Source organism: Ascaphus truei, chromosome 2, assembly GCF_040206685.1.
Source record: "Ascaphus truei isolate aAscTru1 chromosome 2, aAscTru1.hap1, whole genome shotgun sequence".
NCBI lineage: Eukaryota > Metazoa > Chordata > Amphibia > Anura > Ascaphidae > Ascaphus > Ascaphus truei.
The window spans coordinates 52,782,050-52,807,019 of record NC_134484.1 but is presented as its reverse complement, the minus strand read 5'-3'; the positions used below and the strand labels follow the sequence as shown (position 1 = coordinate 52,807,019).

At 43.2% G+C, this 24,970-nt stretch overlaps 1 protein-coding gene across 6 annotated transcripts in view; it reads right to left on the bottom strand.

Moving 5' to 3' along the window:
• The window catches only part of CSMD3 (CUB and Sushi multiple domains 3), a 1,548,521-nt gene that overhangs the window by 999,707 nt on the left and 523,844 nt on the right, over positions 1–24,970 (bottom strand). For all 6 annotated transcript variants that reach the window (XM_075582415.1, XM_075582410.1, XM_075582412.1 and 3 more), the window contains exon 5: positions 9,381–9,588. In XM_075582415.1, the coding sequence (XP_075438530.1) occupies positions 9,381–9,588 (208 nt within the window). The remainder of the gene's footprint in view (positions 1–9,380; positions 9,589–24,970) is intronic.

The window sequence follows — 24,970 nt, the reverse complement described above, 5'->3', positions numbered from 1 at the left end:
AGGAGAAGGGGAGCAAGCACAGATCCTCTCAACTGTCTGCATTGGCGTCCATTATGTGAGTAGTATTCCTCTCACTCTCAGATAGGGCTCTGATTGCAGAAATACGCTGCGCAATCAAGTGTGTCTTGTATCTGTCATTCCAGACGGTGTACCCATTTACAAGGACATTATCCCATCTGAAGCATCTATACCAAAAACCCAATTACCATCTTAAAGACCAGAGACTGCCTATAAGATCACGGTATCTTGGACTTTAGCGCTGGGGACTTTATATTCTTAGTAATATAAGGATATATTGTAGCTGCTGAGTTAGACTGACCGAAGGATTGATTGAAACTGAAAGGCAGCCATTATGTTAGGCTCATAATCAGGATTTTGACAGATTTATAACTGGAGCACCAAAACGTTTGCCAGCTTAGGTAAGAATGTAAAATTATATATTGTGATATGCTTTTCATACAGTGTAAACATAATAATAATAAAAAAGTTGGAAAGTAGTATTGCTAATTTAATTCTCTTTATTTCTTAGAATCTACTGATGGAAAACTGCCGACCTTCCCTGGCATTAGAAGCACTGGAATAAGTATTTTAGGTGTTATTCTATTTTGATGTGCAACTCATTGTCTATTTTTATCATGATCACAAGGTGAATAGTTTTTTTTTTCTTATCTGCATCCAGTTAAGCAGTTGCCAATAGATGCAAAACAAAAAAACTTGTTTTTAAAATGATGGGAAAACATTTTGAAATAAGTAGGAAATTCCTAGCAATTCCTTTTTTTAAATTTATTTTTCACTGTACATTTAACCCAGTGTAATTCCTTTTCTTTTTTTCATTAATCTTGGTACCGTTCTTTGTGCCAGACTTCCTGCAGTCTTGCAGACCCTTTGATACGTAGACTCATAATTCTAATTGTCGATAAATCCTGAAAAGGTTAATAATTCAAGCAGTATATTTTGCAAAAACATATTTTTGAAAGAGCCAGAGTCATGAACTAAAGCAAGACACAGAAATGTGATAGAGGATTTGTTTCTAAATAGGTTCAAAATGGACATGTCAGATTTTAGTTAGAAGAGTGTTACCAATGCCATCTCAATAAAAGTATTGTGCAACCCTTAGCGTGGCATTTGTTTACTTTTATGAATTCAAATTACTTTGACATGTCAAATATATGGTATATTTGGGATTTCTTCTCAATTTTCTTGTATTAAGTGAGATAATAATAGAGGTGAAAGATTAAATTAAACAGTGGCAATAAGATACACTTCTGAATCCACCTGATTTGATTAAGGTCAGGCTATGTGCATTACAAATACATTTGTAGCTTAAGGTAATAATTTATTCACAGCACTTTTAACATAAAGTGGATACACTAAGAAACAATAATCAATAGAATGAAAAAGAGGCATTTAAGGTTATTTAAGTGTTGCAGTAAAAAAAGATTCACAATACTTAAACATATGATATTGCATTGTACAGTATATGCCCCAATGTCTGCTTAGAATTTAAGCATGTAATAGAAAATTCAAGGAAATTCCCACTGAAATAATGGCAAAGATCTTAACAGTTATTTTCCAAAATTTGAATATAACCAGATACGTTATTTTAGTAGCATTTATTTCTTCAAAAAGATCACTGTTTCACTGAATGAAAGGTTTAGGTTAACTACAGAAAAGTGTATATTTATGAAATGGATACTGTAGTGGTGGAACAATTTAATAAAAAAGTGTTCCTAGCTAAATTAAAGTACAGTACTACTTCTATATGAAATATGTTTGTGTAAAATGCAATGAGTATGTATGTATATATGTATGTATATTTTTATTTATATAGCACCATATTAAGGTAAGTATGCAGAAACAGGTTCTAAGTATCGGTGCTCAGTGAGTTCAGGACACATATAGTATAATAAAGTCCTGAGTAATAAACAATGGAATGTTGGACAGGCTCAGATAAATGTCCAGTGAGACCCTAGGACCGAGTGCATAAAATGCTCCTATTAAGGATTGATGAGATAACAGTTCATGTGATGATGGTAGACAGTAACTGAATGTATGGGGGCCTTATATGTATTTTTTTATGTGTAGTATGTAGGTGGGTTTTTTGTATGCATTTGGGGGGGTGGAGGAGGTTGTATATATTTGGGGGTGGGAAGTTTTTTGCATTGGGGTGGGAAGTTTTTTGGTACATACAGTATCTTGTGTGGGAATTGTGTGAGGGGGAGGGAATGAGTGAGCATGGGGTAATTGACTTGACGGAGGGAGAGGAGAGAGGGGGAGAGTGTGCAAAGAGGCAAGAGTGAGACGCAGGGTAGAGAAATACATGCAAGGCGGGAGAGTGAGAGGGGGTGAGACAGAAGGAAGAGAAATACATAGGAAGAGGGGGGAGGGGGCTCGTGAGGTGTGAAATGGGGGTGCCCTGCTTAAAATGTTTGTCCTGGGCCCCACGAATTCTGTTGGTGGCCCTGCCCTTAAATAACTTTCCCCACCTCAGGACAGCCATAACCTTACATCTTGACTTAATGTCCAGCCCACACAAACTGTAACGAAACTCCGTAATCATCACCACCACCTGATGATTCCTCAGCACATGATAGAGCTAAAAGAGCAGCAGCAGCAGTGGTGCTGCTGCTGGACTTAGCAGATTTAGGAGTTCAACTGATAATAGAAATAAGAACACAGATTCAAAAAGCTTTTATTGTATTCCACAACAAGCTAGAACTGGGGCCTAGTCCAGCATCACTCTGTCCATCCAGAGATACCTTCTACTGCACCAAAAGTTCTAGCAAAACAGTCCAAATTGTTCAAGATTTGACTCATCCCTCTCCAGCTCCATTCACAATCATGCTCTGGCTAAATCTTCTAATTTCTTGTTCTACAACATTGCTAAGATCTACCTTTTTCTCTGTCACTCTACTTCCAAAACTTAAATTCTCTTCTGTATTGACTACTACGGACTGGTCTCTCTCCCTTTCAGTTTATTCAAACTGCTTCAACAGTTTGATTGCCTTTCTAAATCCCCCCTCCTGACTTCCCTTTGAATACCATATCATCTGCAAAATTCTCATCTCACCTTCAAGGCTCTACACTCCTCCATGAATATCTGAGCTTTCATTTCTACTCATTTCTCGTGCTCTGCTTATGACTTTACACCATTTTCACTTGCTAAAAATGTTTCCCTCATTGGCCTCTACCCGTGGAACCCTCTTTCTCTATTTCTCCCCATACCCACACAGGCACTTACAGATACTGTTGACCAGGTACTACCTTCTCCGACTGTCTCTGTAGGTCTCCCTACATACCACTTAGATTTTAATCTCTCTAGGGCATACATTTCCTGTTGCTATGGTGTGCTCTTACTTTTAATGCCCTTATTATATTTCACTATTCTGTTTTTATAATATATATATATATATCATAGTGTACATACAGTACATGTTGAAAAACTTTGTTCATTATTTTTGACACTCTAGTAAGAAACACAAATTACCCTATCCTTTCTCTGACTGTCATAGTTACTACTTCTCTGCACTACTATGTCATCACCATACCCATACATCAGGATCACCTGCCTAATCCTTTATCGTGCTGCTTCTGATGAAAAGGCCTCTGGGTGCTTCAGTATTTCCAATTACTCAGTTTTGGACAGTAGACTCTGGATTAAATATGTCCTCATCACATGCATATGTGCCACAAGTGTCTGATACTTCTCTCTAACAACCATCATCAACCAGTAATATATCAGGATGTATTTATTTAGTTGACAATGAAGAAATTAACGTAAACAGAGACATTGAAAAACATACTGTAATACAAAACAGCACAGAAAGGCTTTACATAAATTTAAGATACATTTCAAAGGAAGAGGTGTTAAAAGTTACAAATGAAAAGCGAGCAGCATAAAAAAGGAAATATACATATAGAATCAAAATAAATGGAGACTCATGGATTTGGAACCTTCTTTGGTCCAAATATTTATTCGCAGATACAAACATTGTCCTTGCTTGGTACTAGGGTGAATTTTTAAGTCATTAAATGACATGTTTTGCACTCTATTTATCTTGAGGATTTTTGGTGTGCTTGGCCATGGCTTGCTCATTATTCTTGTTTCTTGACCACATTTTTTTTTCTTAGCACCCAGTTTTACTACATATTATCCCTTTAGACCCCAGTTATTGTCATCCCTATTTGCTGGCTTTGAGACAAACATTGAAATGAAAGGTACTTACATCATCCCTCAAATATCAATTGCAACCACAACATTTAATCTTAGCTGAGAAGGAAATCAAATACGTTTTTGAAAGATTATTTAAATCAGATAGTACTTCCATAGAAAAGGACCTATGACGTATGAGGAATACAAATGGTATAATTAAAATGCTAAAAAGGGAGCAGTTAAAGACCAAGGTTTGTAAAGCAGAAGGATATACATTATAGTGTATGCTTTTTGAATTTAATGTATGATTTATTGTATGTACTGTACTTTACAATATATCAAACACATGCAGTACATGACAACATTTCCTGCATGGAAATCAGACAGTTTTACACCATCTCATGGTGTCACTGACTCCACCAATGAATAATCACTTGTCCTGTCCAAACATCCTTAGCTCCATAGCTAATATACAGTCCAACAAATGTCCTTCCTGAAGTCCCCCTCCCCTTTTTGTGAGTGCTACAAACAGGTCTAACCTGGTGTTTGAAGATTGATTAATCCTGCCTGGAAACCTCGGGGAGGAGTGAAGAGGGGCTGATTTATTGATTTTGTGGTCAATGCAGTTAATAATGGTATGCAGGGGAGTGAGTGGGAAGAGGGAGACTGACCCCTAAATGATGAGTCTCCCTCCAAAATAAGGAGGATTGGCATGCATGAAAAATTTGCATAAAGCAATATACACATTGGTTTTAAACAAAATCTCTGGCTAAATAAGAAAAGAGTGAAGCACATCTACCATAGCATAATCAAAACACAAGCCAAGATACTTTAGATACCATTTGTTACAGTATATTCTCAGTTGTAAAATCATCTTTGATTTAATATAAATAGTAAGTAATAATTTGATTAGCAAATATCTCCACATCATTGTATAGCTGTCCAATACAGATGAACTTGAAAATGTATTGAGATGTCCAAGTGGAACTTCAGAACCAATATTCTAATTTGAGCGAATTTCGAGTCAAATTATGAGAGACTAATTCTCAAATTTGTTTTATTTTAATTATACTTTTTTTTAAAACTGGTCAAACTTTATGGTTCACAAATAAAAACCCATATACCTTTACACAAAATGTTTAATATCTCCCATGCTTATTTTGAGTCTTTTTGCATATTGTTTTACCAAACCAAAAAGCAATCAAGTTCTCAACAAAACATGCCATTTTTTTTACAACCAAAATGCTAGTGAAAGGGAAATGTAATAAAATAAATACACACACACTTGTGGGGAGTGTGGGGCCTCTGTAACAGCAGAGAACCCCCAGAAAATCTTGTGCCCCCCACCTGGCACACCTCTGATGTATGTCATTTTAAGATAACTTGAGACAGTGCTAACTTAACATCTCATTAAGCCTATTCGAATGAAATGATGATCAGTTGTTTTTGCATGTACATTAGCTCTGTTGATTGGCATTAACCCTCAGGGAACATAACATGCATTTACTGATTTTGTTAACATCATGTTATTTTGTTAACATCATGTTATGAGTCCTGAGTAAACAGACCCTTGTTGATCATGACCTCAGATATTAAAGAAATCAAACACTTATGTAGGAGAGTTTACAGGTTTAAATATGTACATAGATAATATAGATATATACAGTATACACACAGTGTATGCACATTTGTATATATGTTTGTGGTGTGAATAAATATATAACGGAAATAGCCATATTAGTCCAGTTGCGAAAGTGCAGAATAAATGAGTACTTCAGTACTAGGTGATACCTTTTTTATTTGGACCAACAATTTATGTCATAGGACAAGCTTTCAAGAGTTATCCTCTCTTCCCCTTCCCCCTACATGCTGTTCCTTGTCACTGTTTTATTAATGTCATGGAACAAGAACTGCACTTCTGTTTCACCCCCCCCCCCTTTCCTTGCAGTTCTGCCTGTCGGTCTCTCAGTTCCAGCTGCATGTCTTTTGCTCTGGGCACACACACAGGGCCCATGTGACAGACACAGTGCTATTTCCCCTATCCCAGCAGCTTGCTGTATCAGAGATGCAACATTATTGCTACATCTTGTAGCTCCCTCAGACATTTCTGTGAGTTGCTATAGCAGCCCCAGCCTTTCTCCCAAATGGGCTAGTCTGCTTTCTCCCCCTCTGCTCTGCCCACAGATGGTCTGTCCCCAGGATATTTTGCTACCCAGCATACATTGGGACTTCCTTTTCCACCATCACCTCTGGATGAGCGAGTACCCTGCTGTAACTGCTGTAGTGGTAGGATTACCCTTTTCACCTGCCCTTAACTACAAGGCACCCCCAGAGAGACACTATTTAAACACCAACATCTCCTCACAAGTGCCTGTCTTTTACCCTGCTTTCCCTCAATAAAGTGAAGAAAAGATACAGAACTTGTGCTTTGAAAAGAGGGCCGAGTTGAAGCTATCTGGGCTAAATCATCTTACATATGACCCTGGCCTCCAGAATAATTAACCTTCCAATGTCTTCAAATATCCCTTTCTCACCTTACCTTATCTACATCTCTGTTTTTTTTCCTGCTTTCCTAACCTCTGTTTTAGTCATAGATTCCTTTGTAAATCAGTATTGTGACCTGAGGAAGAGAGGAGAACTCTCGAAAGCTTGTACTATGACATAAGTTGCTAGTCCAAATAAAAAAGGTATATATAAACAGACTTTCATATTTATGTATATATAAGTATATGTCAGTTGCTAAGAATATACCTTTCCAACATATTGTTTTTTTCAGTTACTTTTGTTGCTACGGTGACTGCACCTTTAAGCAGTTCCGTTATAGTGTGCTGGTTCTGATATGCATCTGTATACAGTAAACTCTTGTCTGCAAAATTGGGGAATAATTAATGGAAATTGAATATTTAGCAGTGAAAAAAGTAGCATTAAAAGAAGCAGAATGTTTCTAAAATAACAAACATTTTTTTTTTGCATTAGGTTTTCCATAGCAAGACATTTTATTCAATAATTTTGTAACCAATGCCTAGCCTTATTTCTGCAAAGGTAACAGGAAAATGAGGATGTTGGTAACAGGAAGTTAACAGCAACATAACAAAGCAGTTATTTTAATAAAGGGCAATATCCCCCACCTTTCTAGTTCATTCTCTTTTCTACCTACAGATGCAGCTACACTTGCTGCATGCCATGATAGGCTGTAAAATGATTTGTCGTGGCAAAAAGAGATGGACAAGTTTTTTTTATGCATTAGAATCTGCCTTTGGTCAGCAGATTTCTGTGGCTAAGTCTCAAGAATGCAAATCCTCAATTTCAGATTTGTACATTTATTTTAGAGAGCAATCTGAAATGTAAAAAATCCGGACATCGATTAATTGGCACAGGATCTCTCTTTCTAGCCAAGGATTCATCCTTGTATGGATTTTTAACAATCCAGTAATGGATTATAGAATCTATTTATCGGATTCTTAAAACCCATCCGTATTGTATCCAATGGCGGATTTAGATTAATCCGTACAGATTTTTTAATGCCCAATCCAAGAAGAATTTTGTAGAGTGGGTCGGATTTGGTCTAAGGGAGCTGGGAAAATACAGGAAATGTATTTGGACGGGTTCGCCTATCTCTAGTGGCAAATATGTATTTTTAGAAATAAGCAATTTAGGGGGGGGGGGCGGCGGGTTAAATTATTTGCTGGCTTGTATGGACTCCAAGCAAAGTTCTTACAAGCATTTCATTTAATGGTTGTGTGTAAAAAAAAAGTTTGTAATGATATTACATAAAGTTTATACAGTACAAGTTTTTCACTACATGCTTATTGGGGGCATTTCAGACAAAAAAGTGGTATCTCATGGGCACAAATTCACAGAAAGAGCAAGAGTTTATTTACGTAGATGCTTGCTATTAGACATGTACACATGTAAGTTGACCACTACCAATCTTTACCAGACCGAATTTAGATGCCATTTCTAGAGGTTTATCTGTTGCAATATATGCATTGCAGCTTTTTAATATGTGTTTTAATATATATTTTTTCTTGCAACGTCTGTTAATTCAAGATTGCAATATCCTTCTGACATAGGAACTAAAGTTATTTGGAGACATGGAGTGAGGAGTATGATAATGATACAGTAAATACGGATACTATCTATGTCTTAATGGTTGTTCATACTATGGATGTTTTCTAAACTGTGTAACCTCACAATAGGATACATTGTTCCTTTGTCAGATGAATAGGCTATGATTTGTTTATATACTATAAGCTAGATGGATACTTTAACTGGATATATAGTATCTATTAAGAAGATCTATGACATTTATGTCTCTGGAATGGCATTTGTTCTACTCAGCTGAAATATATTTTTTCACTCATCTGATTCTTTTATATTACACATTACTGTGATGTTATGAATTTTAAGTTTGAGACTATGCCTTTGACTATTGTTGATCTTTCTCAAAAGAATATATACTTTGTAAACCAATTATCCACAGTGTAGTTTATTCATAATGCTTTAAATTAGACTATATTCGAGGGGTTAATACCCACTGGATGAGGATTGGTTGCTGCTTGTTTGCTTTGATTTATTTAATTATATGCTCCCACAATTTTCGCGGGCTTTTTGTCTTTTAAATATCTGTTCAGTCCATGACTCCCTACTCCTAGACGAAGTGCCCTTGCGGCATCAAACTCATAGAGGGAGAACATGGATTTTGCCTGTTCTATCTGTTTGCACCACTAAAGCCTTTATTGAGACTTTGGATTTGTATAGATATCTTTGCCGGTTTCTTTAATGCTGCCTTTCTCTTTTTATGTACGCATGTTTGCAGGGTTATTTTTTTTTTTTTACATTTTAAAAAATGTGTGAATATATTTTTTAAAACAAAATTCTGTTGTCACAGCAAATGCAAATGTTGGCAAAAAAATGTACCCATACCTAGATGCCATCATGCTATGCTTGCTTTTATGCTATGTGCCACTCCACACATACACACAGACACACAGACACACACACACACACACTGCCAGGGCCCACTGTTGCCTCCCCAGATATAACAGACACCATCCTGCCCTCCAACTTTACTACACATATTCACAGGGGGACCCTGCTGCAGCTCAACATACAGTACACGGTTCATTTCACCTCCAGTGCACATCTCCACGAGATTCCACTATGCACTCCTTATCTTTAGCTTTGTTGTCTTCACTGCCATTATCAGTAACACAAATAATCTTACCATATTGTTGGTGGCTCAGAACCTTCAACTTCTAAGTAATCATATTTTTCCTCCATTTGAAAATCTGTGAAAACGAGTGACAGAGTGTCTCCAGGTTCTGTAACAATGGTCCATGTACAGTCCGCATTATTATGGTACTCGTTAGGAAAACTAGGGCTTGAAATAATGCCACTGGATCCTCTTACTGTGCCTCCACACGCATCTTCAGCTGTAAAAATAAAACACATCAACTTTGGTAAAAATGTGTTTGTTGAGCAAAAATTCTTTCTCACAATATCTGTTCTAAAATAATTACCATTATATGTTAATAAACATTTTCATTATAACACAATGTAATGATCGATATATATATTTCTAGCAGCAAATTGCAATTTTTTTTTCTTATGATGACCTTGGAGTAAAAAAAATCTACTAACCATTAATATTAATAACTTTATTTCATATAGCGCTTTTCACCCAATTGGAGAAATCATTGTATGACAAATAGTATAATTTTCTCAAATAGGCATTCTGTGTATCATGAGGTTTATAGAACAAAGTTCTAGTAAATAGTGCTACAATGACTGAAGTAACTGATAATCTGAATACTACAAATAATCTTGATTGAAGAACTTCCTCAAACAGGGATCTGCAGTATAAGTGAGTGCTGGTGTACAGAGGTAAACGCTAAGCTGTGAGAAACATATCTCATATCTCTATGGGACATTTCACTTATGGATATTTTATATATATATATTTTAAATTTGTGTTTTAGTAAATGTCACTCATTTGTGCTATTCACCTGTCAGCTTCCATTAGTATTGTAGATCTTGTTAGTTCATTGTATTGTGTAGTGTTTGTTTATTATAGTTAGTTTTCCTGTTACAGTATTACGCTATGTTTTGTGTTTCTTTTTATTTTTCATATATTTGATCTCACTGTATACGGAGCACCTCCAGGATCTTGGCTGATTTCTTCAGGCCGGGTTGTATACCAGAAGGATAGTTGGTGAAGATAGAGCACAGCTGCAGACGCCCTGCAATGTGAGGCAGGGAAAACAAAGCCAGGCCACTCCGCAATAGTAACAAAAAGTGTATTAAGCAAGCAAACACATACAGGGAACAAAAATAGAACAGATAGAACGCACCTACGCGTAGGTGCGTTCTATCTGTTCTATTTTTGTTCCCTGTATGTGTTTGCTTGCTTAATACACTTTTTGTTACTATTGCGGAGTGGCCTGGCTTTGTTTTCCCTGCCTCACATTGCAGGGCGTCTGCAGCTGTGCTCTATCTTCACCAACTATCCTTCTGGACTCCTTATCTGATGGACTGCACGCTACTGATCCTGAGAGTGCCCCCCCCGGATGTGCAGGTAAAGTGCCAATGTGCCTTATCTAAACCCTGCTATTCAATGGACATAGTTCCTTCAATTATATACTGCTAGGGTGTTTATTGTGTACATCACAGTGGCTGTCCCAACTGACTCCACTTGTCACTTCCCCTACAGCTATTACGCATTATTGCCTCATTGAGGGGCACTCCGTCGTCGCCAGACCACCAAGCTTATGGTCTCAATCACAATTATGTTACAGAAGTTACCGGTCTGATTCTGAGCACCACATATACCACATTTCTTCGGGTTGTATACCAATTTATTTATTTATACATTTTTTGTTTTTCTTATCACTGTTTACATTGCAGCTATTATTGCTTTATATTACATATAGCTTCTTAGGGCGCCAGAAATATTTTTTCCACTAAAGTCAAGTATGCTGTAACCATAAAGAGCACATACACTCAAGCGCAGTCCTGAAGGGCAACTAACGGGGCAGGTTTTCATGATTTCTCTAATCCATGCATATTTAACAAACTACAGCTCAACCCCGTTTTAACGCGATCCGTTACAACGCGAATCCGCTTATAACACGAAGCAAGTGTGGCTTGAACATTTGCTAGTGTTTTTCATGTGCAATTTAATAAAAGATTTTCCCATTATTTTTAAAACTGAACTGAATTTACATGTTTGCCCTTCTGCATCAGTAGCTTTCTAATTGCAAGAAAAAAACAATACAAATGGAAAAATGTGCATGTTGTATACAAGTGTAGTGGTCCTCCACAAACGCAATGATTAAGAGCAATGTACAGTATGTTAAATATGAGGCAAACTTTTCATGTTGCTTTATCATAATCAGGGTCTTAAAAGCAGAAGTCTGCACTGTTGTTTTTGTTGTTGTTGTTTTTCTTTAGTTTAACATGAAGGGATCCCGCTGTTCCATCGACGTTATGGGGCCTCCGGTTCCTGAGCAACACTAGCTGTTCTGTCTATCGGGCAAGAACATTTGCCCTGTGGACATATAATTGCATAGACAGAGGATGAGACGCACTCAATATCAAGGGTAATAGAGGTGGGGTACTTAGCTGCCGGTGCGCTGGTCCTGTGGAGCTCCTGTAGTCCCAAATGTTCCAGTACAAAGAAGAAGAAGCAAGCACATGGTCTTACTCAAAAGGAGGTTTAATATGCCATAAAGTCCAACGTTTAGGCAGTCTAATACTGCCTTTCTCAAGGTGAAGGCTACCAAACACAAGAAAACAGTCAAAATATATACCACCCCCCTGGTACTCACCCCTCCCCGTTCTGCCACATAACCAGGATGCTGATGCCCACGTGATGATGTCAGAGCGACCGCATGGCGCCCCGTGGTGACGTCAGACGTCTAGGTCTAAATCCCTGGCAATACAGCATAGAGCTGTCTTGAAGGACTGCAGCCACAGCAGTGGAGTGTTCAGTCTGGGGAGAGGTATGGCTCTGGTATATATTTTGACTGTCTTACTCAAAAGGAGGTTCAGGGCCTCATGCAGAGAGCAGCGCTATGAACAATCTCGCCATTTTCCGGCGAAAATCGCGCTAAAAACAGGCGAAAATGGTGAGTTTGGAAAAAAGCGCCATTTTTTTTTTTCCAATTGAAAATCTCGCCGCGCGGTTGGCGAGAAATTACATCTCGCCAGTCTGAAAAATATCCAAATTCAGAAAGGCGCGCTCGCCATCTAGCGGCTGTTTTTGGTGCGATTTTCGTCAATTTTCGCCGCCAACTAAAGTTGGCAAGAAGCCGGCTATGGGGAAAAAAAAAAAATGCGCGATTTTTTTTTCTCTCCCTTTCAGCTGCGCGAATCTCCTCCTTTACAATTCTCCACATGCAGTAATGCTACAAATAGCGGATTTCGCCCATTTCTGCATATGGAGAATAAAACTCTTCATTAAAGCTACTTTTTCTGAAACTCTCCAATTTTTAAATTCGCTGCTCTCTGCATAGGCCCCAAAATATGCCATAAAGTCCAACGTTTCGGAAGTCTAATAGTGCATTTCTCAAGGTGAGAAAGGCAGTATTAGACTGCCGAAACGTTGGACTTTATGGCATATTAAAACTCCTTTTGAGTAAGACCGTGTGCCGACATATAATTGCAGCAATATTTGTAGTTTTTTGGTTTAGAAACTGGCACAAAAAATACAAATATCTAAGGAACTGGGGGACACTGGAGGTCGGGGCACAATGGATGAGCTTAATGGATGAGATTGATGTTTTACTTCTAGTATTTGTTAAATGATTCTCATAAATTGAGATTTTATTCCATAGTATGTATGTATGGTATGTATGTATGCATGTATAGTATGTATGTATGTATGCATGTCCTTATATAGCACCATTAATGTACATACAGTAGCGCTTCACAGTAGGAATACTGTAATACACTAGGCAGCGTGCTTGAATAGTAAACAAACCTTTTAAGGGACACATATTAGATCACTAGGGACATGGTTAAAATGGTGATCCAATGCGGGGAAACAAATGTGTCAGCATTTCACAGATACAGTACTTTTATAGCAGTATCAAATGCTGGTATAAATCACTGATGCAAACGCATCCATGACATAACTGTTAAGGTTACTAAAAGGAAATGTATGTCCAGCACATTCTACAGTATATCAAGGGCAGCTGCAAGTTATTGAACTTAGTTGCCCATGGTTCGTTTCTCTGTGGCCAGGGATTGCTCCACTTGGATTCCCCTTGCAACTCTGAATACATCTGTATACTATACAAAAATGTCAAATTACCAATGCTTTGTGAAAAAAACTTTAATATAGTATTTTGTTTTATTTCCGACAAACATTGAAGTAATACAGAAATGTGAAGACATATTGAAAATGGAAATATTAATGAATTTTGTTACCACTGTTTTAATAGCTCATGAAGTAGTGAAACAGATGCATTTGCAGATGCAATTTATCATATGGAATTTGCAGAGAAAAGTACACGGCAGTAAGAGATTAGACTTGAGATATAAAGTGGAGCAGAGAACTGTAGAACTTCAGAGGAGAGTTAGTTAATACAGAATTTAGTACAGTACAATGTAGGAAATCAGTATATGATTTAAGGAGGACATAGGCAGAGACAGATCTTAGAGTAGGCTGGTTCTATCAGCAGAGTTTTGAACAGATTGTAAGGCAGATAACCAAGATGTAGTTAGGCCAGTTAGAAGAAGGATGCAACACAAGACAGCAACAGAAGAAAAGATGAATCCTAGCAATATTGTAAAGGAAAAAAAAACAGATTATTGTAAGAAAAAGAATGTAAAAAAAGGGAGGGAGTGGCAAAATGTGCTGTAAGAAAACACTTGTTAGCAATATAAACTGATATCTACAATTTCCTTGAATCCCCAAACTCTGGAGTAGATAATCAGAAGTCTGTTAAATACTTAAAATATGTTAACTTCAGTTAAGTGCTAACGGGGATCTTCAAAGATCAGTAAGGATGCGTTAAATGCCAGTATAGGAGATTTTGTTTTGCCACGACCAAGCTGCCGCTGGCGTTTAGCCACCACTTTCCTCACCACAGGAACATCTCGCTGATGGCCTCAACGGTAAGCCCCAAACATTTCAACTTACCCTAAAAAACACTCATTGTAACACCTAATACTAACCATACCCTTAAAAACTTAACCCCTTACCTGAAAACCCATTATCCTAACTCCCTACCCTAAATACCTAACCCATTACCCTAAAACCCATATCGTTAACATCCTACCCTCTGTGGCCAGTGGCAGAGTGGCTGTGGCGAAGGGTCCTTCGGCAGCTAAACACCAGCAGCGAGATGACTGCGACTAAGGGCCTCATGCAGTAAAGTCCGATAGAAAGAATCACCAGGGATTCTATATCTCCATTTTTGACAGCGTTGCTATCACAGTATGCAGAATGCCCTGAATACTAAAAAAAATTGCCGAAAAGCTCTCTTAGCGCCGACTTTTTGGAACTCACTGAATAGCAGTAGGCTTTTTTTGGCGATAAGGTGGCAACAAGTGGCTTATCGCTGCTTACTGCATAGGCCCCTAAATGTCCAATTCCGTTAAGTGCTGTTTTCAGTCGTAACGAGCCCATGCCTTATTATACCTGACGTCAGTGAAAACGATATGCAAAAGAGGCATTCCCTCTAACAATGCATATCTCCAGAGCTCCATTACAGTTAACACAGGGATTTACTGTAATGTTAGTTTGGTCATAGCTAAAAGTGACGTTAACCACATTCAGACCCTGAAATATATATTTAAAGCATCTGGATCAATGTTAGACCACAGTTCTTTATGATTTAACTATTGTATTGTTATTTACAGGCTTGTTTTTTTCTCCTGTATTCTCTTTTTTTACTTTAAACACATATTCAGGGACATGATAGAAGTAATACCATCTTATGGAAAGAGATGCTTAACACCATGTTATTTGAAGCTAACACAAGGCAGTGCTAATCATATACTAATGATATCACTGACAGTCGTTGTTTTTGTATGCATTTAGCTTTGGAAAACTAATGGATATTACCTAGTTAGCTAACGTCAGCTTAGTAGCCCAGATTTATAGAACTTCTGAGGATCTACCGCTCTGTTGGGTATGTTTACTTGATTAGTAGCGTATGTACAGTAGATATAATGTGTGGTTGAAACTTATCCCAGCTTCATATTACCAAGGCAGTATAACCATTCTTACTATATCAGGATGTAAGGAAACCGTCATAGGTAGCATGGAAATCCAAAAAATACAGGAGTCCAAAATATACAAAAACTGATATTAATATAACAAAAATAACAAAACAGGGAAAACCAAATGGAGTCTGCAAAATGTGTAGCGATATACCATAAAGCTATGGTAGCTAAATAATAAACAGGGGATAATTAGGGAAATAACAGGACAAACCATGGAAAGCTGCAAGAAACTGGAATGCTACATGCAACAGCAATAATAGCAAGGGGCAAAATAATGTAAAGGAAATACAAGACAAGAAGGTACCTGAATGTCTAGAGAACAAGGAGCCAGAGTGAAGAGGAACAGGGAAAGACGCAGCGCTAGGGAACAAGAATAAACTAACTTCTCACCTGTAAACAGAATGTTTGACAAGCAAAGACCAAACATGATGGGCGCGGTTTTATAGCCAACCTAGGATAGCAGCTGGCCTCATTGACTATACAACTGTAGTTCTAACCGGCCAGAGTCGGAACCTAACTCCTCTGTCTGCCCCTAGAGGTCGACGAGGAGTACTGCGGCAGGGAATCATGACACACATTGATGAGACCTAAAGGTCGAAATACCTGTCTCTTGGCAGGTTTACTGGCTATGCAATCCTTTAACCCAGGCTGTGCTGAAAAGATGTTTAATATGGCAGGCATAAGCTTGTAGGGCTCCATGTTAAAATGGATTAGAAGCAAAAGGTGACACTGTGTGCTCCTCATAATTCATTGTTATTGAACTTTACAGATCCCCATAGCACTTAACAATATGTTTATGGAAGTTAACCGAAGTTAACATACTGTACCGTTAAGTATTTAATGAATTTCTGAGGATCTACCAAATAGTACTGTACATTCGTAGAACATGCCTGCATCACTCAGGCACTTGGTAACCCAGATAAAAAAAACTTCAAGTGCAGATCAGGGTTAAATATTAGGGTTATTATTTGCCAAAGGTCACTTCCAAAGTCACCATGAAAATATTCAATATTGAAATTCTGAAAATATCAAATTAAACTTTGGGAGATTATTTGACTCACGGGTTTTTATTAAGAAATAAATGATTTCATGATCATTACAAGTGTCAACTAAAATGTCAGATAAAGTGAATCAATCAGTGAATGATTATTAGACTTTAGGTTGATCCATATGGGCTAAGAAATTAAGGGCCTCATGCAGAGAGCATCGTTATTTCAAAACTCGCCATTTTTTGTTCAATTTCGCGCAGAAAACGGCAGAAAATGGCGAGTTACGAAAAAAGCGCCAATTTTTTTTCCTATGTCTAAAACTCGCCTCGCGGCTGGCGAGAACCTCCATCTCGCCATTTTTAAAACTCTCCGAATGCAGAGAGGTGCGAACGGCATGTAGCGGCTGTTCGCGCCAAAAAATGGTGCGATTCTCGCATTTGTTTTTACACGTTTCTGAAGCGCGCATCTCGCCAATTTAAACTCGCCACACGCATCCATGTTAAACATAGCAGAATTCGCACTTTTCTGCATATGGAGAATAAAACTCTCCAAAAAAGCTACTTTTTATGAAATTCGCCACTTTTAAAATTCTATGCTCTCTGCATGAGGCCCTAAATGTGTTACATTACATTTACAGATTTCAGTTGAGAAAAAGTATTGTTGTTGCCAGACGTCTGTCAATTTAAATGAAAATCCCCATGTCTTACCATTTCATGGTTTGGGTTCTAATAACAGATGTTTTCAAATAAGTTAACTAAATTACACATACTGTAGATTGCATAAGAGATTTAGGAGGTGGTTGATGCAGCAATTGTTAAAGGAGACACATTTGTCTCATTAAAATGTGAACCCTATTTTGTAATTTAAAATAAACCTTAACCAATTGATGTTGAAAGCTTTCCTGTTTCTATCTAAGAGCAGCATTGAACACAGATTGTATCATCTTGGATTCTGAACACTGATTATGCTGAATGATTATGATTCTGAACACTGACATAGTGAATGGGTGGCTGTAGATTTGGCTCAATATCTCCGGAAAAACAAAGTAATAATTTAAACAGCTCTATAATTTTCATTCATTCTAACACACTGTAAATTCTCAGAACATGCCAACAGCCTCAGATGACACATACAAACTTTGTTTAAACAGTGTACCAAAACATAAATGTTGTCTTTATCTGCGATAATAACTGAATGGGTAAAATATTTTTTTAGAATATGGCCACCTAGTGTGTGGGGGGAGGAAATGATTTGTGAACATTTATCAGATAGAAAGAGGCCTCCCTAGCCATAGGCGGGGGGGCTTCATGACCGGGGGGGTCTGGCCTTCCCCTCGCTGGCCCGCCCCCACACCTCCCTCCCCGGCCCAGGGGAGGAGTTCCCGAAAAGCCTTCTTAAGGCCAGGCTGGCGGGCAGCACGTCCTCTTTTGCTGCCCGCCAGACGATATGCCAGACGATATGCCAGACGATTTGGACGTCCCTCTCCTCCCTGTAGGTTAAATTAAGGTAAGGCCCCGAAAGGGGGGTCAATCCCGGGCACTCCCCCCTCCTGTATAGCCGCGATTTTTGAATCGGCGGTGAGGGGGGAGGCGGGATGCAGGGAGGAGAGGGACCCCGTAGTGTAGCTGTCCATCCCCATTCTCCATCTGCGGCGCGCAGCATGGAGCTGGGGGGGCTGGACTTCCCCGGTCGGGAAGTAGGCGCTGGGTGGGCGGGCGGCGAGAGCATGGTTGGCCCCATGCTTGCCCATCCCATACTTGCCCGTTCTGGGCTGGTTGAGGGGGCTGGAGGAAAGCTGGGGCCGTGGTTAGAATTGCCTGGGCCGCATTGGTGGTTCAGTGGGGGCGCGGGGAGTCGTCCTCCGGCCCGCGATCACCAAGGAGCCTCCAGTGGGAATCGGGGGGGGGGGAAGCTGTGACGGGGACAGCTGGTCACTCATGCCCCCGTTCCCAGGAGAGGTTGCCCAGGTTAACCGTCCCGCATAAGGAGCAGGGAAGGGGGGGAGAGCCTCAGTGCTGCGGCCTGGTCTGGCGGCTGCTCGCGGTCCGCTCGGGAGGGCAGAGGCGCGGCCTCATGCCTTCCCATGTGTACACCCGGCTGGCGGGCAGGTTTCCCCGCTTCGCGGGCAGTGGCCGCGCGGTAGGCGGTGTTCAGACCCCTTCCCCCAGCCCTCACAGATACCTCGGGGCTGTCAGCACGGGGGGTCTGGCGGTCGCTCGGGAGGATGAGGCATGGCCCGAAGGGCACAGGTGCGGCCTCAGTCAGGTCCCCTCCTAGTCCCCGCGGTGTTTCCCGCAGCAAAGGGGCATGCGCTTGCTCTCCTCCACGTGCTCTCACGGTGGAATGAAGGTGCATAGCGGTGGCCGGGGAGGGGGGGGGGTTGGAGCGGCTGACCCCGCGGCCTCCCCTCCCACACCTGTGGATAAACCTTAAATAAATAAGTCAATTATATGTGTTCCGTGGTATGGGTATGTGTGTGGTATGGTTATATATATATGTGTGGTATGGGTATAAATGGGTATAAATATATATGTGTGTGGTATGGGTATAAATATGTGTGTGATATGGGTGTATATATATGTGTATGTATATATATATATACATATGTGTGTGTGGGTATATATGTGGATATACGCATAGGTATTTATGGGTGTTATGTGCAGGTATGTGGGTTTGTATGTAGATAGGTATATACGTATGTATATGGGTATGTTTAAATAGGTATATGCGTAGGTGGATATATATATATATGTATTTACAGTTTGTTAGGACGCGCAGACAGACATAGGTGTTTGTGCGGTTACGCATGGATATATGTATGTATATATGTATGTGTATATAGGCATGTATACGTAGGTGGATATATGTATATGCTAGGGCAGCCGCCCTTAGTGGTTGCGGCCCCGGCCCGGTAAGTGCGAGGGTGGAGGGCGACCAAGGTTGGCGCTTCGGTCTGCTCCCGCAGTTCAAGTTTAGGTGCGGGGGACATACGCTGATGCGCTCGGGGCATGGGCAAGTGGGTGCCTGACTCTGCTCCCGGCGGCAGTTGCCTGCCCGCGAGGGGGGACGGGGCAGATAGGCGGGCAAAAGTTTCCCATATGGGGGAGCGAACTCTGGTTGGCGGGGAAGCCTGCCCCCGCGGCATGTTGCAGGGTGCCTCCCCCCCTCTTATGGTCTCATACTCAGAATATGCTGCATTGGGAGTTATATGGTGTCAATAGAGCTCTTTATCTTGGGACATTATAAGCTATATAAATATACTCCTAGTAAATATTAGATAATTACTTGTGAATGGGAATCGCAATGTTAAGCATTTATGCATGGTTATTTTTATCTGGATTCCCCAATTACTTCATGTGGATGGGCGCATGTGGATGCGTGCGTGCGGAGGCGCATGTGTGGGTGGATAGGTGCGTGGGCACGGGTAGATGGACATATGGGTAGGCACATGGGGATGAATGTATATAGTCACAGTTGGGTGTATACGTGTGTAGGACATACTTGAAAACGAGAGGTAACTCTCAAGGTATTACTTCCTGGTAAGATATTTTATAACTAAATAAATGCACGTAGATGTGTAAGCTGGTGTAGAGGCACACATAGATGGGTACGGGGGGCACGCGTAGACGTGTGTGTATGGGCACATGGGTGAATGTACGGGCACGCGTGTGCGTATATGGGCACGCAATGTGCGTGTATGGGCACGCGTGGACGTGTTCACGTGGACTTGTATGGGCACGCGTGGACGTGTATGGGCACACGTGGACGTGTATGGGCACACGTGGACGTGTATGAGCACACGTGGATGTGTATGGGCACACGTGGACGTGTATGGGCACACGTGGATGTGGATGGGCACACGTGGATGTGTGCGGGTGTGTATGGGCACAAGTGGGTGTGCGGGTGTGTATGGGCGCATGTGGTTGTGTGCGAGGGCGTATGGGCACACGGAGAGGGGTTCATATGGGCGCGCGCGTGTATGGGCACGTAGATGCGCGCGTGGGTGTATGGGCGCGCTTGTGTATAGGGGCACACGTAGATGTGCGCGTGTGTATATGGGCACACGGAGATGTGCGCGTGTGTGTATATGGGCACACGGAGATGTGCACGCGGGTGTATGCGCGCGTGTGTGTATAGGGGCACACGGAGATGTGCGCGTGTGTATATGGGCACTCGGAGATGCGCGTGTGTGCGTATAAGGTCACACGGGGATGCGCGCGTGTGTATAAGGTCACACGGAGAGGCGCGTGCGGGTGTAAGGTCACATGGAGATGCGCGCGTGTGTATAAGGTCACACGGAGATGCGCGTGTGTGCGTATAAGGTCACACGGGGATGCGCGCGTGTGTATAAGGTCACACGGAGAGGCGCGTGCGGGTGTAAGGTCACATGGAGATGCGCGCGTGTGTATAAGGTCACACGGAGATGCGCGCGTGTGAATAAGGTCACACGGAGATGCGCGCGTGTGTATAAGGTCACACGGAGATGCGCGCGGGTGTATAAGGCCACACGGAGATACGCGCGTGTGTATAAGGCCACACTAATTGGCGCTCGTGTGTGTAAAGTCACACTGAGTTGCGCGCGTGTGTATAAGGTCACACGGAGATGCGCGCGTGTGTATAAGGTCACACGGAGATGCGCGCGTGTGTATAAGGTCACACGGAGATGCGCGTGTGTGTATAAGGTCACGGAGATGCGGGTGTGTGTATAAGGTCACACGGAGATGCGCGTGTATAAGGTCACACGGAGATGCGCGCGTGTGTATAAGGTCACACGGAGATGCGCGTGTATAAGGTCACGGAGATGCGGGCGTGTGTATAAGGTCACACGGAGATGCGCGTGTATAAGGTCACACGGAGATGCGCGCGTGTGTACATGGGCACACGGAGATGCGCGCGTGTGTACATGGGCACACGGAGAGGCGCGCGAGTGTACATGGGCACACGGAGACCCGCGCGTGTGTATATGGGCACACGGCGAGGAGCGCGCACGTATGGGCGCACGGAGAGTCGCGCGTGTGCATGGGCACACTGAGAGGCGCGCGTATGGGTACACTTGGGGGCGCGCATATGGACATACGTAGAGGCGTGTTACTGTGGTTATAATAACGAATAAGGGAGCTGCATGCATGGCGCTGTAGGGGCAAGGGGGACAGGTGCGGTTATAGTCGTGCCACGTGTTGGTGGCGAACTGGTTTGAATGCGGGGTAGAGGAACGTTTATTGTTTTGTGCTGATCTTGTCTACCTCTGTCCAGCCAGGTGGCATACTCTTTAAAATTTGTTTTGCAGCAATTTGCACTACTCTTTAAAATTTGTTTAGCAGCAATTTGCACTGCATTTCCCGGTGCGCCCGCTAATGGCCGGCGCTGTTGGTCTATGAGCCAGGCTGTTGGTCTGGATTCAATAAACTTGAGCCAGTCAGGTTTTAGATATGAGTAAATGTTACTGTGGTTATAATAACGAATAAGGGAGCTGCATGGCTCGGTAGGGGCAAGGGGGACAGGTACGATTATAGCCGTGCCACGTGTTGGTGGCGAACTGGTTTGAATGCAGGGTAGAGGAACCTTTATTGTTTTGAGTGATCTTGTCTACCTCTGTCCAGCCAGGTGGCATACTCTTTAAAATTTGTTTAGCAGCAATTTGCACTGCATTTCCTCGAATAGTTCTTCAGGAGTTCGGTTAAGGTGACCGTTTTGATATTCAAGCCGTCTAATAGTGGATGGTGTTTTGATGGTAGATTCTGCTATTGCGTTAAGGTTCTGGTTAAGCGGCTTCAGTTGACTGAGGTGTGGTGCTGCCTTGAGAGCAAGGTAAACAGCACAGATGGTGTGAGGTGCTGGTGTCTCACAGGACTGGGTACACACATGAAGACACTTTGAATCAATCAAAGACATTACCCATGATATGGGAAAGGTGACCCCCCCCACCCCCATTTGGTGGTTAATTGGTGGAAGCCATACCGATGAGGACTGGCAAACCTACCTTATTCGCCTCGTCAGGCAATTATGTTCCTAAGGGGGAACTGGGCAGCCTGCGTTGTAGCACCTACGTTATAGTCCCTTGGCCAGGTATGGTGGTGGGGGTGGCCGGTTTAAGTGTGCGCTTGAATGTTCTTGCTAGCGAAGGCCCGAGCAGAACTGCAAAGGTGTGATCTCCGAGCACGGAGCAGGACGGCGATCGGATGCTGGTTGCATGGCTTATTTCAGCGGTGATCTTTGTTTTCCCCTCTTGGATTTATGGCGGCTCTGGTGGTTGGCATAGTTGCCCTAGCCTAGCGCGCCATTTAAATAGTCTCAGCAAGCACATGTCACAGAGTAGTTGGATAGTTAAGGGCCTAGGCACGCGCAGTTCAGTGGGTGTCTTCCACAGCAGGGCATCGATAGCCGAGCAGTTTAGCCGTCAAGCCGAGGCGGCTGTGTACATGGTGTCAAGCAGGCCAGCGGAGGGTGGCAGACAAGGCCATTGGGGCTTCCTCACAGGTCACGCGCTAGGCAGGAGTCAGGCGCCAGGGTCGCTCCCCGTGGGAAGGGGGCGTTGCAGCGTAGGGTGCGGCAGCACAATGCAGGAGTTGGGAGCCGCACGCAGGGCGGCAGCCTTCGTACACAGGCTACAAGGCAAGGCGTCACGGTGGGTAGGTCAGGCCCTAGCGTGGAAGGGGAGGCCTACGGCCACTGTGACGCAGGTTAAGGACCGGGCGGGGTCAGGAGCCACACGCAAGGCGGCAGCCTTTGGCCACAGACCGCAGGATGTCATGGTGGGTATGTCGCCCCAGCAGTGATGGGGAGGCCTAAGGCCACTGTGATGCAGGACAAGGCGGTTCGGTGCTGAGGTCGGGCCCCAGCGGTGAATGGAAGGCCTCAGGCCACCGTGACGCGAGACAGGGTGTCACGGCACGCCAACAGCCACCCGCTGCCGACGCGGGCGGTGTAGCTTTAAGGAGCTCGCCTGCAGAATCGGCAGGATTGAGACGACCAGGACGGCCACCCGCAGCCGCGGGCGGCGCCAATGCTTTAATCAATGGACGTAGCAGCCTCTGGCAGCAGCTGAAAGCAGGTGCATTCTGGACGGCGGGCAAGGAACCCAGCGTGGTGCGACCATGCGGCTGCCCTGGACACCAAGGACCGGTAAGGAACCTGCAGCGGTAAATTGGGGGCGGTTGCACGACGGGATGAGCGCGTTTAGGAACTTGGGTGGCGGCAGAAATCCCAGGTGGCGCAGCAGGGGTAAGGCGAGACCAGGGCCTGTGCGGGCACTATACTAGCGGCACATAGCGCAGCAGGGAAGGCAATTCTCACGGCAGCATTGATAGGCATGCTACAAGCTTTGCACCAGATACCGTTCCGGCAGCCTCCAGCGTGATCCCGGTGTCTCTTAATCCAACTTTAACCACGGCCAGGGTCACGGGCGCCGTACATCCCATCCCATCCCAGTGCCATCAGCCTGACCCCGGTGTCTTTCAATTCTTCAGCCACGGCCGGGGTCATGGCACTGTAGCTGCCCCACCTGGCAGCATCACGCGCTGCACAGGCAGTGGGGCAGCCCCTGCCGGCGGTTGAGGGGGACACGCCGTGGAAGGTGGCATTCGGCGTATCTGGTAATGGTAAGTGGTTGCGGGTAGGACGACATCAGGGCTATATGGCAAGGCGTCACGTTTGGCAGGGTTCGACACGGAGCGAGCAAGGGAAGAGGCGTGGTCCAGTCCACCGCCAGGGTCGCTTCCCCGGGGGTCACAGAGGGCGGGGATGGAGCCGGCAGCAGTAGGAAAGGGCTAGCTGTGAGACAGGATAAGCGCGTTTGCAGGTTGGTTATCTTCAAAGGGGGATTGGGCAGCTCGCAGGGGGAGAAATCCAAGATAGCGCGGGGCAGTGGCGGCCCGCAGCTCCGGGTGATGAATAGGGCAGCGAAGAAATAGGGCATCTTTAGGAAGCATGACAAGTTGAGTAACTGATGCTCCGGGCGCGATTGGTATCCCCAGGTGGAATGGTAAGGACAAACCAGGGCTGGTAGATGAGCAGGGCTCCCGCTGCTAGTCATGCCAGGTGGGATAGACTTATTTAAGTTTGTGGGAGGGCTTGGAGAGGGTTCTGGCAGGGTTGGCGGTACGGGCCTAGTTTAAGGGGGGTTAAATAGGCCCGTCGGTGGCGGCTCTTGGGGGGTAGGTGCTTGATCTTGCCAGACTGGGAGCTGGGCCATTTGAGCCCGGGGGGAGTACGAGCGAGCAAGGTCAGTTATCCATGACCTCGAGAGCCCGCTCGTGTAGGGGACACAAGGTCAGCGGTTCGAGGGCCGGCTGGCCGTCCCCTCCCCCTCCTGTCAAAGGAGCACTCTGGCAGGGAGTGCATTTACCCCATTAGGTTTTCTGTATAAATAAATAGCCGCGGCCATTTTACCTCCAGTTCCCGTTTCCTGTCTTTATTTGTACGTTACATGTGGGTACAAGGCGGGGGGGAGAGGGGAACCGCCTGGAACCTCCCTGGTCAAGTAAAAATTGAAGTGGACAGCTTTACATACTGTAGCTAGGAATGCCCATTAATGCCAGATAAGGGTGCGATACCCAGCATCAAAGTTTGATGAATCCCTGTAAATAGGGTGACC